Genomic DNA, 17,071 nt, shown 5'->3' with positions numbered 1-17,071 from the left:
GTTAGTAAGCTAGCAGCAGGTGACATTAACATCTGCTTTTATTTCTCCTCACAAAGCGCTCCACGCAGCGCTTTTTCCATGCAGAAAAAAAAGAAACGCTGACAAACGCTATGTAGAAAATTACAGACTCTGTGACAAACAAGTTTGATAATGCCCAAACATTTTTAAATCAGAATCGTGAGGTTTTTAATACTGTTCAACTGTCAAGTAAATTTCCATTATATGCATGTGACTGCTGACCTCTGCATACACTGCACGTTAATATCACAAATAAGCAAATGGACAAAGTGGTAATCTGTGCTGCCTTGTCTTTTTTATGTGATGTGTGTTTTCTGTGTTGATGTTTTTTGTACCTTATAATTGCCTTTACATTGCCCCACGTGGGATAAATAATGCTGTGTTCAATTGAAATGACAGGTGAAGATTAAATATCCATTTATTCAAACTTGGTAGGGGGGGAATACCCCACAAACAAGCAGGGGTTTCACATATTTATGTCCGTTACTGCCCTCTTCTCACTGTCAAGGCAGAGAGAAAATGACTGAAATCCCAACCGTTCATAATGATGATCACTTCTAGCCCAAAATTGGCACTAATTATTCTGATTTTCTTCAAAGAGCTGCTCCCTAGACAGTGAGTCACAGTTCATCACTTCAAAATCAGTTCAACATCAATGCAGCCAATCAAAAGAACACAGCAGCATTTGGTACTCTCTGTCACTGAAGGCTGTACGAAGAGGAGGGCGGCCAGGCCTCCTGATATCTGCCAGATAAATAAACTGGCCTATGTTGTGTCTCGCTGTCATTTCATTAGGCCACCTTTCAGGCTCCAATAAGACGTGGCTCAACAAGACAGCCTCAATCATTGCAATAGCTTTCATTTAGATTTCATTCACATTCAGAGACAAAGACAGCGGCTGCGAAGCCTTGTTTGTGACAAGAAGGCCCTCCTAACACATTACAACCAGTGGTGGCCTGTATTGTGTGTCAGCTGTTATAGAAGTAATGTGAAACATTGAAAACCAGTTTAAACTTGCATAACAATCCTTTACCTATATCCACAAACACACACATTCTTGCTTGTTGTTTGAACGGAAACAATCTTGTCCAATCTTCTGCGTTAGCCAAGTGAAAATGTTTCAACGTGGGGTCGTCCAACTAAACTCACTAAACGTCCATGACTGACTGACTGACTGACTGACTGACTGACTGACTGACTGACTGACTGAGGCTACATCTTCACTAATGTGTTTGCATGAACGGAGCAAAATAAACTATCTCTGTCCACACACAGGTTTAAAGACTTCTCCTCTGTCCATACAGCTCCCCTGAAAACCATGCTACAGTACATGACCATACACCTACACTGGGCATGTGTCTGCCGTGCATGGCAGCAAGCTGGGTGTTTAGTGTGCATAAGAATTTTAATTATTGTATTGTATTTTAGAGAGAGAGCAGGAGAGAGAGAGAGAGCGGTCTAGCAGCACGTCATGATACGATAAGTGCCCGCTATTAACGATCGTGCATATTAATTAATTAAACAACCCTCAAACTGTCCCAGTCATTGTTCCACCTCCTCTGCAGATCTGGGGAGAGCCGTAGACTAGCACATGCTTCCTCAGATACATGTGCAGTCGCTAGCCGCTTCTCTTCACCTGACAATGATTGAGGAGTTTCACCGGCAGAACGTAACGGATGGGAGGATCATGCTATTCCCCCCAAGTGCAGATATCCTGCAGAAATGTATTAAAAACCCAGGACAAAGCAGAAATTGTGTTCTCTCTTGTTTCTGTGTATTTACATTAGGAAATTGTGTGAAAGTGGTTATAATAGTATTGCTTCAGATCAATTTGAGATGGCAGTGAAGGAGAGCAGCAAAGCAATGAGAGATTGGTGCGAGTGCTATTTGTCTGTCAATCTACCCACACAGGTGTTAAATTGCAGGGAGCCCACATGGAGGAACTCGTGTCATACTGAGGGAAAATTCACTGTAAATTAAAATACATAATACGCAACTTGCAAAATGATAAGAATCCATGCTCCATGAAAGAAAATCAAGATGGAGATAATAATGCAAGATGTAGAGATTGCATCATGAGGTCAGTTTATCAGCTTAAACTAATTCAATCTGCATATTTTTCCACAGAAGATAATGAGACAATGCAATTATACATAGCTATAGCTTCAGCCTACACCTTTTCGGTCTAACAGCCTTGTGCTGCTTTGTTTGTACTTTTTTTGTTTTATTTTATGAAATGTTTTAATTGCCTATGACCGAAATAAATAAATAAATAAATAAATAAATAAATAAATAAATAAATAAATAAATAAATAAATAAATAAATAAATAAATAAATAAATAAATAAATACATGGGTTGAACCACTATCTGAGCTCCCCAAAGGACTCCAATCCTGCAGGGTATATCAACACAACATAATTAAGGCAGTGTGGCATTTAGAACTCGCCATATAATGTGTTTAACGATCCTATACGCTTTCAGTATGTACTATGTAGAGAACAGCGCTTGTTTTAATATCAGCAGGCTCAGATCTCCAGCTAATGGCATCTGCTGTTGCAGCCGTATCATCTAATGCTTTGAAAAGTGTGATACATTTTCTTATTACAAGGTCTTCCCATAAAAGCAGAGCAGCATTCTCTCTGCAGGGGGCCGACTGTGTTCTCTGATGCAAACAATGCATTTCATTACTAATTCAGCTGTAGCCATCCAAAGCATTAGTGTGATGGTAACACAATGTGATGCGTAGCCTACTAACACAGGAAGGAAAAAACAGTCATAATCTCCATATAAACAGTGGATATATGACTCTAGATCTAACCTGAGGTTTGTACAGTTGCAGGAGAGAAAAACATACTATAAAAAACTAGAGACCATCTTGCGATGGGATCATGTAGTAAAACAGATGCGGGATTAGTCCTGCATTATAAATTCAAAATATGCGGGAATATGCGTGATTCCCGCAATCCCGCGCCGAATTTCAGGCCCACACTCTTTTGTAATAATATTGAGAGATATTGAGAGATTATTCTCAGTTAATAGAATAATGCAGTTGAATGAGGTCTCTGACATACGTGCTCTCCCTTAAATAGCCTACCAGTCACTGCTGAAATCTACTGCATAACCCAATGTATTTTTTATTTAATTAATAAATAAAGTAAAATAAAATAAAATAAAATAAAATAAAATAAAATAAAATAAAATAAAATAAAATAAAATAAAATAAATCTAAAGCATATGGCTAAGATAACCATCTTATATTAGACGTATTTATTATATTAGCTTCTCAATGTGCATGAATGAATAATGTATAATGGAATTATAGGCTACTTGTTTTTTTACCCAAAGTCACTTATTCATTATTATATTTAAATCATTGTATTTTATCGAATGCAAAGAAATAAAATAAAATAATAAAAGAATCTGCATTATAGACCTTTTTACTGTTTGTAAACAGCGATGACGTATTTTGTGGGCGATGCCGAACTCGCTGCAAATAGTTACAACTAGCGGTTCAGCTGTCATAGAAATATGGAAGGTCCCGACGCCTCGTATTTTAAAGCTTTGCCAGCAACAGACAGGTTACCTTACACAAATAAGCTAACTCTTTCAATGGGGTGAGGTTTCTTGACCTGTACTCACTGTCAGTCTAGGGGTCAGGGTCTAGGAGCCAGTGCATCGCCAAAGTTGCAGTGCCGCACATCGTCATATTCCTAGTGGGAATGTCCACAAGACGTCTTTTTCCTGTATTCCGGGGATCTCTCTCGTTTCGGCTTGAGCTCCGCAGAGTTTGGGATACCGCGATGTGTGCGCAACTAACCCTGTGACATCCACCGTGAAACGGTCTATATATCGGCCATCGGCCACCCTGCTCCCTAAATATCGGCATCGGCCATTGAAAAACCCATATCGGTCGACCCCTAGTTTTGTGACTGCATCTTGCATGGTTTTGACGCTATAAGGTGGTGAAAACAATACCAGTGTCGCTGTCGTGGCTGGTAATTAAAAAAAAACTACAGACACTAATAACACAGTGAAAACTGTCTCTAACATAAAAGCGGCTGAAGCCTGCAGTGACAGAACAAGACAGCCTGGCATCGCCAATGGGTCACACCAGCGCTCCTCCTGCCACGCTGAGCATGGCAAGGAGCCAAATATAGAGTAATTTAGAAACAGATGCTAGATGTGAGACACGCACCCACTGCTTTGACATATTATATATTCATTCAATGTCTTGGTTGCAAATGTCAACTGTGCTCATCTGTTTACAGGCTGAGCTGATTCACAAAGCAATAACATCCTGAACCGGTAGGCATGCCGTGTCGACCAAGAGCATGCAACAACAAGCCGACTGGTCCAAATACTTGGACTCTGCTCTAAAGGAATTTGAATATCGCTTGATATTTCTGCTCAAACATTTATGTCCAAATATTTCTGCTGGAATGGCTACCTACCTCCCCTACCTACCTACCTACCTCCACGACCCGATGCCGGATAAGCGGTTGAGGATGGATGGAAGGATAGATTTCTGCTCAAACACTATATCGCAGGACAAATGTCTGTCAATGATATGAATTCCATGCTGTTTCTGTGACCAATCGGCCCTATATTGCTGGTGTTAATTAGGCTGATATCAGACTGAATTGTCAACTCGTTACACTCCATTTACATCTTCTAGTCTGACATTGCCTCCACTCTAACTGATTTCCATGAGGGGAATCCCCCCGAGGAATTCCATTTTCATAATCAATCACTAGAGACCAACGTATTGGCCTGAATGTAAACCAGTCTGGAGAATGCAAAAAACACCTCCCCTTTGAATAAATGCCTTCAAAGCAGAGTGCTGTTCGCATTTCAATGTAGATTCAAGATTCAAGATTCACGATTTTTATTGTCACTCCGTGGTACAAGTATCACGTGTGAAATTCTTGTGCTGTGGACTCCGTTTACAACATAGTACAAATATAACAGGGCATATGAGTGCAAAAACACTCATATGCTGTAAGTATATGAGTATAATATATATGTCATGTAAGTGGTGCTTTTAGTTGGTTTAAAACACCCTCAATAGAGCTCAACAGTGAAACTACACAGGATCTTCCCTTCTGTCTCACCACTGTGTGACATGTGTCAGAGGGCACACAATCTCATGCCTTCTGGTTCTGCCCTTCACTAACAGGATTCTGGGCCAAAGTATTTGACTGGTACTCTAAGGCCTACAAAATAACCCTGCAGCCAGAGGCGGAACTCGCCATCTTCGGCTGCTCGGAGTCCTCTCTGATCTTCCCTACAGCTGTGCAACAATCTCTGACACTGGGGACAACTGTCGCCAAAAGACTCATCCTGAAGGAATGGAAGTCCTCCTCTTCACCTTCTTTTCAAGTATGGCTGATGGACATGGTTTCTGTTATACAGATGGAGAGACTCAGGTTCTGGAGAACCAACTCGCTTAGAAAGTTCTTAACTATTTGGGAGCCGTTTCTGGGCTACTTTGACGAGGTTAAAAATGATTAGTGAGCGGTGACTAAGGTTAGGGGTGATGGACAGCTTGCCCGGTCTGTTTCATGTGGACCCCTTTGGTGGGGTCCTATGCGTAATATCCCTCACAAGCACATAAGCACCTTTTGTAGCTGGTAGCACCACGTTAATGATGCCAAATGTCATTGATGTATGTATTTTATTTTATTTTTATTTTCCTGTGTCTGAGCCTGTTTGTCTTGTTCGTTTATTGTTCCATTAAAAAAATTGAAGAAAAAAAAAATAGAGCTCAACAGTCACGTGACTTTCCATGACGTTTCCAGCCCTGGAAGAGAGTTCCCCATTCATTTTCTCCAAAAAATCCTTATATAACCAGTTTTAAGGCTGGAACCAAGCCAACCCGTGACCGACTGAATCGTGAGTGACCATAAAACATTTAACTTGGAGCAAAAACAAAAAATATTGTTATTTTTTGTTTTCAGGTCCCTCTGTGGAAATTGGCTTGCATTCTACTTGTTAGAATGCCATTGGATAGGGAAAGGGGCGCCCGGGTAGTGTAGCGGGTTGCAAGTTTGCACCCCCGTGTTACCTCCGGTTTGGTCGGGCGTGATTGGCTAGTGTCTGCGGGTGGAAAACCGGATTGGGGTTATGTCTCCTGGTCGCTGCACTAGCGCCTCCTCTGGTCTGCTCAGTCGGGGCGCCTGGTCGGAGGGAAGGGAACTGGTGGAAATAGCGTGATCCTCCCACGTGCTACGTCCTGCCGGTGAAGCTGGCCCTGTGAGGTGAAAAGAAGCGGCTGGCAACTGCGCATGTGTCGGAAGAAGCATGGTGCTAATCGCGGCTCTCCCCAGATCAGCAGATGGTGGAGCAGCGACCGGGGAAGCAGGGGGACAAATTGGACAAGTACAATTGGGGAGAAAAATAAGGACTTTTTTCTTGACTAGCCAAAACTCAGCTCGGTGGAGTGGGCGGATTGGAAGGTCTGGACCCAGGCAAGGTGTTAATGCCTTGGCAAGTGCAACCATCATAAATCCTAGAAATGATGAAACATGTCCCAGTAAACAATCAGTGCTAAACAATCAGAGATTCTGAAGTGGTTTAAAAATGGAGACTGTCTCTGAAGTGTCTACAGACAGTGTTTTGACCTCTAAGGAGAATGCATACATGGTCCCAGGAAAGTGTGTTTGACCATTCAACCCCACAGCACCTGTTCACTGTTTAGCTGAGTCATGTGTCTTTGCCCTGCTGAGAAGGCATGTGACGTCACTTGCATATTTTTAAAGGAAGACAATCATTACAGTGACCAAAAAACAACAACCCTGAATTATAATTAGGAATTTGATTTTATGAAGGACTGCTCAGAAAACATTATTTTAAGTTTGGGGTTTGTGCTAAACACATTTTCCAAACTTGTATTTTGGAATACTCATGGACCCTAAGGACTCATAGGCCAACACACATGGTCACGCACGCACTCCCCCAACCCCCCCCCCGCACGAAGAAAAAGAAAAACAAGCTACAGTACAACACTGAAAATCATATACATACCAGCTGCTTGCAGGTCAAAACAGTAATCTTATGATATAAAGTTAAAGGAACACTCCGCCCATTTTCAACCAGCTTTGTATCATTAGAACATCAGTAGTATATCAGAAAACTGTAAACGGTTTGGAAGTCTGTCATTTAATTTGACAGTTATTGAGTGTTAAAGTGTGGGCCAGTGACATCACTGGTCCACACTAACTCAAATTAATAACTCATTAACTCAAATCAACTCTCAATAACTGTCAAACTATTCATCATTCATCTAGTTTGACAGTTATTGAGAGTTGATTTGAATTAATGAGTTATTAATTTGAGTTAGTGTGGACCAGTGATGTCACTGGTCCACACTTTAACACTCAATAACTGTCAAATTAAATGACAGACTTCAAAACCGTTATACATACTACTGATGTTCTAATGATATAAAGCTGGTTGAAAATGGGCAGAGTGTTCCTTTAAGGGTGCAAACTATGAGGAAAACCAGTTACTGTAGTTCAGTGACATCCATCTTAGTTTATTATCACAGGCACAGCTATTGCAAACTCAAGAGTATTACATAACATGGACAGCAATGAAAAGTGGCATCACTCCAGCCTTACAATGCTTGTAGAATCCCAAGTTCCTAACCCCACAAAAAGTGTTTGCCTACAAAACAATTGGCAAATGTCCTTGAAATGCTGCACATGTATCGGGTCTATGAGCATTTATTTGACTTTAGGCCTGTTCTTTCCTTTGCGCTACACTTTACTGTGCCACAGTCATTCCAAATGTGATCAAACTGCCATATAGCGATTTTAATTTATAACATTAACACAAAGGGAAATGAGAAACTCTGCCACCTTACCTTGCTTTACTGCCTAACACTTTAGCTTGTAAGCATTATAAAGGTGTGAATTCATTCATTCGTTCAAATCATTCAAGGCAAAAACAGGGACAGTTCAAGAGGCTATGAAATTGATGAGCTAAATTACCTTAAAAATGTTTTTGTTTTTCAATTAATTTGTATACACTGAATTTGTATACACTGAAATCCACAGTCCCTTAAGGTCTGTGGATTTTCAGTAAAGAGGGAGGCACACTTTCATACCTTTAAATACATATGAGGCGAGGACTACGGTGATAACTAAGCAGTGGTGAGATGAGACAATGTAATATAGAAGTGAAACAAAGAAAGACAAGAGAATTATCCATGATCTATTCTCCACATGCCAAGTTGCCAGCAGCAGCATAGGTATTAGAGCAGCTTGTAACCCTCCCCCCATTATTCCCATGTAACACTGACATTGTCTTCTAATCATCCTCATTGAAGAGGGCTACATTACCTTCTCATCGTCCTCAGTGAAGAGGGCTCCACCTGGACTTTTGTTGATGGCCTGGGCAACTCCAATGATCTCTCCACCACTGCTGCGAATGGGCATGCACAGGAGGGACTTGGTCTTGTAGCCTGTTAGCTTGTCAATTTCGTCACTGAAGCGTCGATCCTGCAATCCACAGGCATGTAACATAAAGACACCATGTGAGCAGTTGTTTGGAAAATGATCCGTTCTCATTATCAGATGGCAATGCAGTAAATATTGACAACCTCAAGTCATGCAATGACTCACAGCTGTTCAAATGGAGAAGTGTGAGGCAAAGGCTATGAAAGACAACAACGTTATCACAGGTTTGCTTTGTAAAATGATGTCCTGAACCCTGGGAAGTGCAACACATGTCTGGCATGGAGTGATGTCACTGCATTTGGTTTACTCTTGATTTCTACTGTATGTAACCAAGAAGGTGTCTACTTACTGTAGCAATGGCAACATACTTCATTTGTCTACCTGTGTCTTTAGTGGGATCATTTGGTGTCACTTTGATTCACAATGAGCATCATGAAACATCTTTCATGGTTTATTGTAGGAGTACTGTGTCCAATGCATAATTATCAGGCCTCCTACTGTGGAATTGTAACAACTATGAAAAGGGAATGGGAATTCTAATGCATTAGCTTGCTGTAACTAACAGTCAGTCAGTAATGTATTTTTTCTCCTACATGACACACAGCCACTGTAGACCTACAGCATCTGCTGGAATGGTCCTGTCGTTTTTCTCTCTGTGGTACACCACTTGATTGATGATCAATTAACTGTTTGTTTGTTTGTTTGTTTGACTGACTGACTGATTGAATGACAGACTGAACAATCTCTCTCTATCTGTCTCTCTCTCTATTTCTTTCTCTCCGTCCATTTCTCTCTCTCCATCTCTGTCTATTTTTTCTCTTCCTCTCTATCTCTCTCTCTCTCTCACTCACTCACTCAACTCACTCACACTCAGAGTCAGACATATACACACACACACACACACACACACACACACACACACACACACACACACACACACACACACACACACACACACACACACACACACACACACACACACACACACACACACACACACACACACACACACACACACACACACACACACACACACACACACACACACACCTGGTAGGCGTCAGGTATGTTGACGGTCTCCCCGTGCTCGGCCACATATCCAATGATGCCCTTGCCCCAGGGCACCTGCACCTCATCTGAGTTCGTCAGCGAGGGCAGCACCGTAATGCCCGCATGCACGTCGAAGAACTTGGACACCAGCGTCTTCTTGTTGGGCGAGCCCTCCACCAGAAACAGCGAACAGCGGTCCGCGTCCACCATAATGCACACAAACACCAGGATCTTGTAGCTCAGACTCGTGATATCCAAGTCGTTGGAGATATCTTTGACCAGCTCCAGGAAAAACTCCCTCTCGTTGTGCTCCTTCAGGTAGTACTTGAAGTCCACCGCGGTGGAGGGGTACTGCGGGATGTTGACCCGGGACTCCAGCAGTGCGCTCAGGATGTGCGCCGTGGTGGGAGGCAGAGAGCTGGCTTTCCTCAGCAGCGCTCTCCTCCTCATGCTGGTGAGCGGCTCCTGGGCCCGGGAGTTGCATTGCTCATCGTAGGTCCTGTTGGCGTTGATGGCCTTGGAGCGGGCGAAAGTTTTGCGCAGCTCTTTCTGCGAGGCGCGCCGCTGCAGCCCGCCGTCCCCTTTCGCGCTCGCCCAGCTGCTGTCCTGCTGCGCCTGCTTGGTGTCGCTCTTCTCGCCGGGCTCCGCGGCGGGACTCGCGGAAGCAGCGGCCGCTAACACCGGAGTCGTTTTGACCGCCTGGTGGGTTTTGAGCCATTTCTCCACCATGCTATGCTTTCCCTTTCGGTTCAGGTAGTCCTCGAATAACTCGGGGTGCGTGTCCAGAAAACTTTCCACGTCAGAGAAGACCATATTTGACACGGCCATTATCTGTTCTTCAGGCGGTCCTCCTCAGTGAACCGAATCCATGAAGTCAAACGGGAAAATTGCATCTATCTATGATGTTGGTCAAAGAAAAGTAGAGAATCCTTTGAATACCACAACTTCCAAGACGCATACGCTGGGGAGTCCCCCTGGAGCTCTGGCTACATCTCCAGTGTGCACTCAGTGGGGAGAAGGATGGAGACTCCCTTTGCGCACATTTCCACGCTGTTGGCTGTAAACAAATCAAAGCACATCTATGCGAAGCGATGGGGGCGCAAATACGGGCAAGGCTCACGTATGACAGGTACGGGCTGAGGCTCACGTATCACAGGCATTGGAAATGAATGCAGAGCCACGAGCAGGATCACCGTCGTGTGGGTCTTCTTGTGTGCAAATGACACTGGCTGTGGTTGGCTCGGTCCCGCTGACGCTCGCCTCGTCACACAGGAGCTCAAGCTGTTTTCAGCAGTCATTCCATTTGAATCGAATGGTTTGCACTCCAAGACACTCCATCATAATAGCCTCATAATAATAATGATGATATTAACCTAACATCAGCAGCATCAACTAATAGGGCTTTATTGAGAGCAGAGATGTAGATGAGGGTAAATCCAACTAAACACAATAAATTCGACTTTTTATTTATAGTTTTTTGCCCAACTTTCATCTTTATAAATTCATAGCATGCATAAGACTAAGATAATCATTATTGGGCCAATTATGTTCATATAGGCTAGTATCATATTATGTTTCTTATAATGGTGGATGTTAGCTTGATTATCAATGACTGAAGGTGGTCCCACTACTAGCATCACATGATGTGATGTGACTTATTTGACCCCCCCCCCCCCCCCCCCTTACACAGTAAAGTCTAATTTACACATGGTGTAAATTAGACTTTACTTGCGTAAATTTGGCACACAGCGGCCTCATTTGAATTCATTGACAAGGCCTTGTAGATTGTAGGCTACAGTCGTGTTGGTACCTTTATGATAGTGCAGCCTGAAAGACTGTCGCCTGTAGGGAAAAATATCATAGCACATAATATATGCACATACACACATGTGAATATATTCATTTGCATATATATATACACACACACACACACACACACACAATTACTGAAAAGTAATAATCAAAACACTGAAATTATTTGTGAATACAATTGATATGATTGAACAACGGTGTAAAAAATCAAATAAATTGGTCGTTGTTGTATATATATAATATGTGTGTGTATATGTGTGTATATATATTAATTTGCATACACACACACACACACACACATATACAGTATGTATAAAACAATGTCCTAAACTCAGAGCGTTGGCAAACTGAGAAACTGCAGTGGTTGGTATGTAACATCGACAGTTACTGGGGAAGAGGTCAGACAGTCAAATTCCTTGATGCAACAATAAGCAATGCCAGAGCCATATTACACGGTTTAGAAAATGAGTGCAATTGTAGTCTTTGAACGCTAGAGGGAGGTAAACTCCACAACTTGCAATGAATATAAGTATTCTTAGTCATCGACACAAGCATATCAAGACAATTCAAAACCATGCTGCTTCAAACTCCTCTTTTATATGGGTTACATCATGTAGCACAAGTAATGAACCAACAAAAATTACTCTTAAGGTTTCATTATAGGTGCTATTAGTTTATACGGTATGCACTTTCTTGTCCTAAGTTAATTTACAGTAGGGTCACAAATTCCTCCTGTATAAATATAACCAACATATGTGGACTATGTATCAGCTTCCAAATCCACAACCAAACTTCTAGTCTCTTCATTCAAAGGTAGAACTACTCTTCAGTAAACTACCCCAAAATATATCTCATACACACACATAAAACCAACACAAAGGTAACAGTGTAGACTTTGGTTCAACCAAAGTCTACAGTGTGGGAGAGTAGGAAATTAGTCTAATTTCCCATATTAGACCTAATTGTCAATTCAAGCACATAATTATAACCAGGTCTCAAAACTAACCATATATCACCTCTGGGTAAGCATACAATCAAACTAATGCAAGAGGACGTGGTTAGCGTCATTACTTTTATTCAACTGTCAAACAGACATTGTTAAAGAGAGCTGAGGTATCAGTCATGACATGAGTAAGACATTACCCAAATCTGGAGACAGAACCTTCAAGGCATTCTTGAAACAGACACGGACTGAATGATTAAGACATTTTGATCATCAACCAAGTAACCATTTTGTGAGAGGAAAAAAAACACAAATATTACACACAGCTTTCACATTCTGAATACCGGTACACAGTATATGGTTCAATAAGTTATTATATTAAAAAGGAACCTGATAAAACCAGGGGACATCATTTACTCCACCAGAATGGAGGGACATAGTAAAAACTGAGGTACAACTGTGACAAATATGGCAACTTTATGATGATGCTTACACCACCCAGAGTGTCTGCAGTTCTGCCTGGTATTGGGATAGCTGCACTATCTCAATGTTGCACCAGATGTAAGGCCTTAAAAGAAAGAAATGAATTGATGCAGGGTCCTAGATTCTTGGAGGGGGGGGGGGGATCCTTCAGGGGGGGGGAATCCTTCAGCCAACAGTTTATCAAGAAGGCACAAAAATGGCAAAGACGTGTAGATGATGAGTTCTTTATGAAGTTGAAGAAAATGGCAAAGACATGTAGATGATGAGTTCCTTATGAAGTTGCAGACTTCAGATACGCTACAAGATCGGTTCGCTCGCCCTTCTTCTTGATGCCGGCAAAGATCATCTTTGTTCCTGGAATGTATTTCTTGGGGTTCTCCAAGTAAACCATGAGGGTGTCCTCTTCCCAGGTAATGCCTGGAACGGAAGCGAGGACAGAGTTGATGCAAACCAAACCGCGTGCTCTCTAGGCCTATCACAAGACCATCCATACACATGTACTGTACTTACCTTTGCTTTTGTTGGCATCTGTGTAGGAGTAGCCCGCTGCCTGGCCAGTCTTGCGTCCGAACAGACCCCACAGGTTGGGCCCAACCTTATGCTTCCCACCGTCCTCCACTGTATGGCACTGGGCACACTTCTGGACAAATGCTTTCTTTCCTTTGGCAATATCTCCAGGCATGGTGTCTTCTCAAAGAAGTAAATAAATAAATACAGAGGGAAGTGGAGTTTTATTCAGGCACAGCTCACATTAACTCTTTATTGGGTCATTTCTATACCACAGAACAGTAGGTATAGTGGTTTTACATGTGTGCCAAGACTAGAGTGGCAACAATTAATCGATCGACAGACAATTTTTTTTTTTTTTTTTTAATACAATTTTCTGGTTTCTTTAGTCTTCTATGACAGTAAACTGATTATCTTTGGGGTGTGGACTGTTGTCCCGTTTTATTCAATTTTTTACGTCGGGAGTCTAACATTTCCGCTTCTGCTATACATTTAGTTCAGCCTGAATCCCCCCATCTCTCCATTTTAGTGATATAATATGTATTTCTCTTTCCGTTCAATTCAGTCTACTTAATCAATATTAGCTGAACAGTATTGCTTACATTTTCATAAAATAAACCATCAACTATTACAAATATTACATACCGTATATAAATACATGCATTAAGTACTCTAATGATCTATCTATCTATCTATCTGCATACAAACGTCAATGATAACACTGTAGCATCAATGTGTACAAGCCTAGTCACACAGCTGTAGACTATAGGCTACCAGAGATCATTTAAAAAAAGTTTTTAGTATTGCTCTTTAATAAAGCAAAATAATTTCGTATCCAAATACTCGATAGAATAATCGGTTGAATACTCAATTACTAAAATAATCAATAGCTGTAGCCCTAAACAAGACAGACATCAGACAATTCCTGTTACAGGTGTGTGGTGTTTCCACATACAACTGGTATAGGACAATGGTTCTCAAAGTGGTGGCCAAAGACCCTTGAGGGGGCTCCAGAGGGCCCTCAGCAAATGGGGGAATAATTTATTTTCACTAATTTCATCCATAAGTAACACAATGGCAGAATGTATGACTATTCAGTCATGGGTTTCATCCACTTTGTGTAATAACAAATCTAAAAGCAAAAATCGTATCAGATGGGGGACCCCAGAACAACATCGTATCAAATGGGGGTCCATGGTCCCTTTGTGTCAGTTTAAAGGTCCTTGGCATGAAAAAGTTTGAGAACCACTGAAATTAGGGCTGCTCTAATATTTGCAAATGTTCGTAAAATGGTTATTCCCTCATTTGGCCACAAGGGGGAGATCGCCCCGGCTTGTCCATTGCACGGTTACAACTGACTTTTAATTCCACTTCTAATATTTGAGTTCGTTTTACAAATGCCTTTAGATCACCCGGGCCTTGTTGTGAACATTTCCAACAAAAGACGGCAATAGCTTGGATAACGTCAAATGAAGTAACGTTGGGTGTTTTTTTTTGGCAATTAATCTAATGTGACGGTGTAACTAAGGTTAACCAAAGTTAGGTGATCAGATTAATGTTCATGTTATGCGCGATGGGTAGAAAGGGGACTAGCTAATTCAACAAAACATTTCATTAAAATGTAGACTTATTTCACAATATGTCATGAACAACTGAGAGAGACCACGTTGCACGGGTGGTAACGTTACTATAACCGCCCGGTAAAGCTAAATTAAAGTCGTTGCGGCAGTTACACAGACCACAGCAACTTACACAAAGCTTCCCATTAGGTTTACACCCTTCATAAACACTCCTTACCTTATTTCTGTGTATATTTCGACGACTTATTGAAAATAGATGCCTCCGTTTTGAGCGTCCTTCTGCCGGTTAGGTCACCAGTGAACAGCACTTCCTTCCTCCAGTAAGTGACGTCACTGCCCGACGTCTCCGCCTACTCACGTGAGAACCGGTTACGTTTCATCACGTAAGGTTACGTCAGACTAGGCTCAAAGAGTATTGAAGGCAAAAGACGAAGTGGTGCCTTTTGACAACAGCGCTGCCGTCATTCTGGCCTGAAAAAAACCGCAATGACAGCTAATCAGAGGTAGTCTCCTTTAGGCCAAAATGGCGGAAGCGTGCGCTGATGTTGCAATGGAATTTTCTAATTTCGTGTTTGCAAGAAAACTGTGCTCCCAATTGAATCCCCCCCCCCCCAATTAAGTTATTTTCTATGTATTTATTATTTTATGTTAATATGTTGACCCCTGCCTACTTATCATTTGATTATGTATCCCTTGTTTGCCTATCTGTTTGTTTATTTTCTAGTTTAATTAAATATGTTATTGATTAATTGTATCGTAGCATTTATTTCCTTACTGTTGTCAGTATCTAAATAAGAAGGGGGGGGTGTAAACCACCAGAGTAGGCTCAAGGCAATTATTTGTATAGCACATTTCATACACAGATGCAATTCAAAGTACTTTACATAAAATGGACAAAAAGAAAAGAGCTAGAGTGTTACAAAGTAAAATATAACATCCACTATTATGTTACTACTACTGCATTCTGCAGAATAGATTATGGTTAATTTGATTTGGGACATGTTTTTGATCTCCATGCCTTGTTAGTTATTGTTAGTTATTAGCCTACTTTTTTTTCATTTTTCATTTTTCTTTTGGTTGTTGCTTGTTTCTAAATTCTAATGAAGGCCAAGTATAGTCACTGGCTGATCAGTTAATAGTGGGATGTATAGGTCATTATGCATAATATTGTCCTTGCTGACGATGCAGGGGTTTACCAGGAGATCAGTGGAGTTGTTGGATCTTTGTTTGAGATTATGGAAAACTGTCAGCTTTCACTCCATTTGATAACCTTAGGTTATACTACACAAAGTTTTAATGTAAGCATCGTTTTTCAGATAGCTGAGAACCTAGAATCTTCCATAATTAGCCCCTTTCAGGAATGTGTTGTCACTGGCTATGGCTACGCAGCATAGCCAGTGACAACACAGTCCTGAAAGGGGCTATTCCATAATATGAGAGCCCCGGTTCCAGTCTAACAGTAATTTTATAAGATAGATGGTGCCATTTCTTAAAAGAATGAATAGCTTTAGTATGAAAGTCTTATATTATGTCAAGGGCTATTATAGGACAACGACCAGCTGCGGAACAGGGAAAAGCTTAAATTAGAGAAGGTCATGGGTCAGTATAAATGGCACCAGCCCACTGGTCTTTAAAGTTGATATCCACTCTTTTGAGACAGACACAGACAGATGAGACTTTCATGCCACAGGTGTGTTTCTTGTTTTGTTTTTGGATGTGTACAAAGTACAGCTTGTTTGCAGTATTCATGCCTTAAATTGCCCCTTGCGGGACTAATAAATTTGAATTGAATTGAAATACTTTCAGGCAGATGTATTTGCTATTTGGTGTATGTCAAACAGCAATATCAGTATATTTTGGCTCAATTGTTTAGTGTCTATGGGATCAAATAACATGGCCTACAGGAATTGAGCAAAACTAAGCATGTAAACTGGGAGGGGGGGGGGGTCACCTTTTTCCAAGCTTTGTGTGAGGGGAGACCCACAGTCTCAGACTTTGAAAACCCCTGCCCTAGACACTATGTGCCAAAATCCTATTGGATTCTGAGATGCTGGAAGAAGCATAATAACCCCACACCAAAGGCATTCAGGTCACTCACTTTGCCCTTTCATGACAGAAACTGCATGCCTGCTTTGTAAACAAATGGCCACATGACTCATTGTCTGCAGTAGTGATCGGTTTTTGTGAACTGGGTAACTTGAAAATCAGCAACTGTGT

The 17,071-nt window shown here is 41.5% G+C and overlaps 2 protein-coding genes across 2 annotated transcripts in view; both read right to left on the bottom strand.

Moving 5' to 3' along the window:
• Positions 1 to 10,357, bottom strand: part of pde11a (phosphodiesterase 11a) — a gene marked incomplete at both ends in the record, with an annotated part of 73,760 nt that extends 63,403 nt beyond the window's left edge. The window contains 2 exons of the mRNA XM_083638170.1: positions 8,363 to 8,521; positions 9,530 to 10,357. Of these exons, the coding sequence (XP_083494296.1) occupies positions 8,363 to 8,521; positions 9,530 to 10,357 (987 nt within the window). The remainder of the gene's footprint in view (positions 1 to 8,362; positions 8,522 to 9,529) is intronic.
• Positions 10,358 to 12,392: 2,035 nt separating this feature from the next.
• LOC310778918 (cytochrome c-like) lies at positions 12,393 to 15,167 on the bottom strand. Its single transcript, XM_083639391.1, has 3 exons — positions 15,072 to 15,167; positions 13,278 to 13,454; positions 12,393 to 13,184 (listed from the first exon to the last, which is right to left on the bottom strand). Exons 2-3 carry the CDS (start codon positions 13,447 to 13,449, stop codon positions 13,039 to 13,041), a joined length of 318 nt encoding a protein of 105 aa, XP_083495517.1. The 5' UTR covers positions 13,450 to 13,454; positions 15,072 to 15,167; the 3' UTR covers positions 12,393 to 13,038.
• Positions 15,168 to 17,071: the final 1,904 nt, after the last annotated feature.

Source organism: Poromitra crassiceps, assembly GCF_964638095.1.
Source record: "Poromitra crassiceps genome assembly, chromosome: 6".
Lineage (NCBI taxonomy): Eukaryota > Metazoa > Chordata > Actinopteri > Beryciformes > Melamphaidae > Poromitra > Poromitra crassiceps.
This window is presented reverse-complemented; position numbering and strand designations above follow the sequence as displayed.

Coding starts and splice junctions, on each gene's coding strand:
- LOC310778918 (XM_083639391.1), bottom strand. CDS start 13,449: ATGCCTGGAGATATTGCCAAAGGAAAGAAAGCATTTGTCCAGAAGTGT. Junction 13,185..13,277: donor AGATGCCAACAAAAGCAAAG/GTAAGTACAGTA, acceptor CTTCCGTTCCAG/GCATTACCTGGGAAGAGGAC.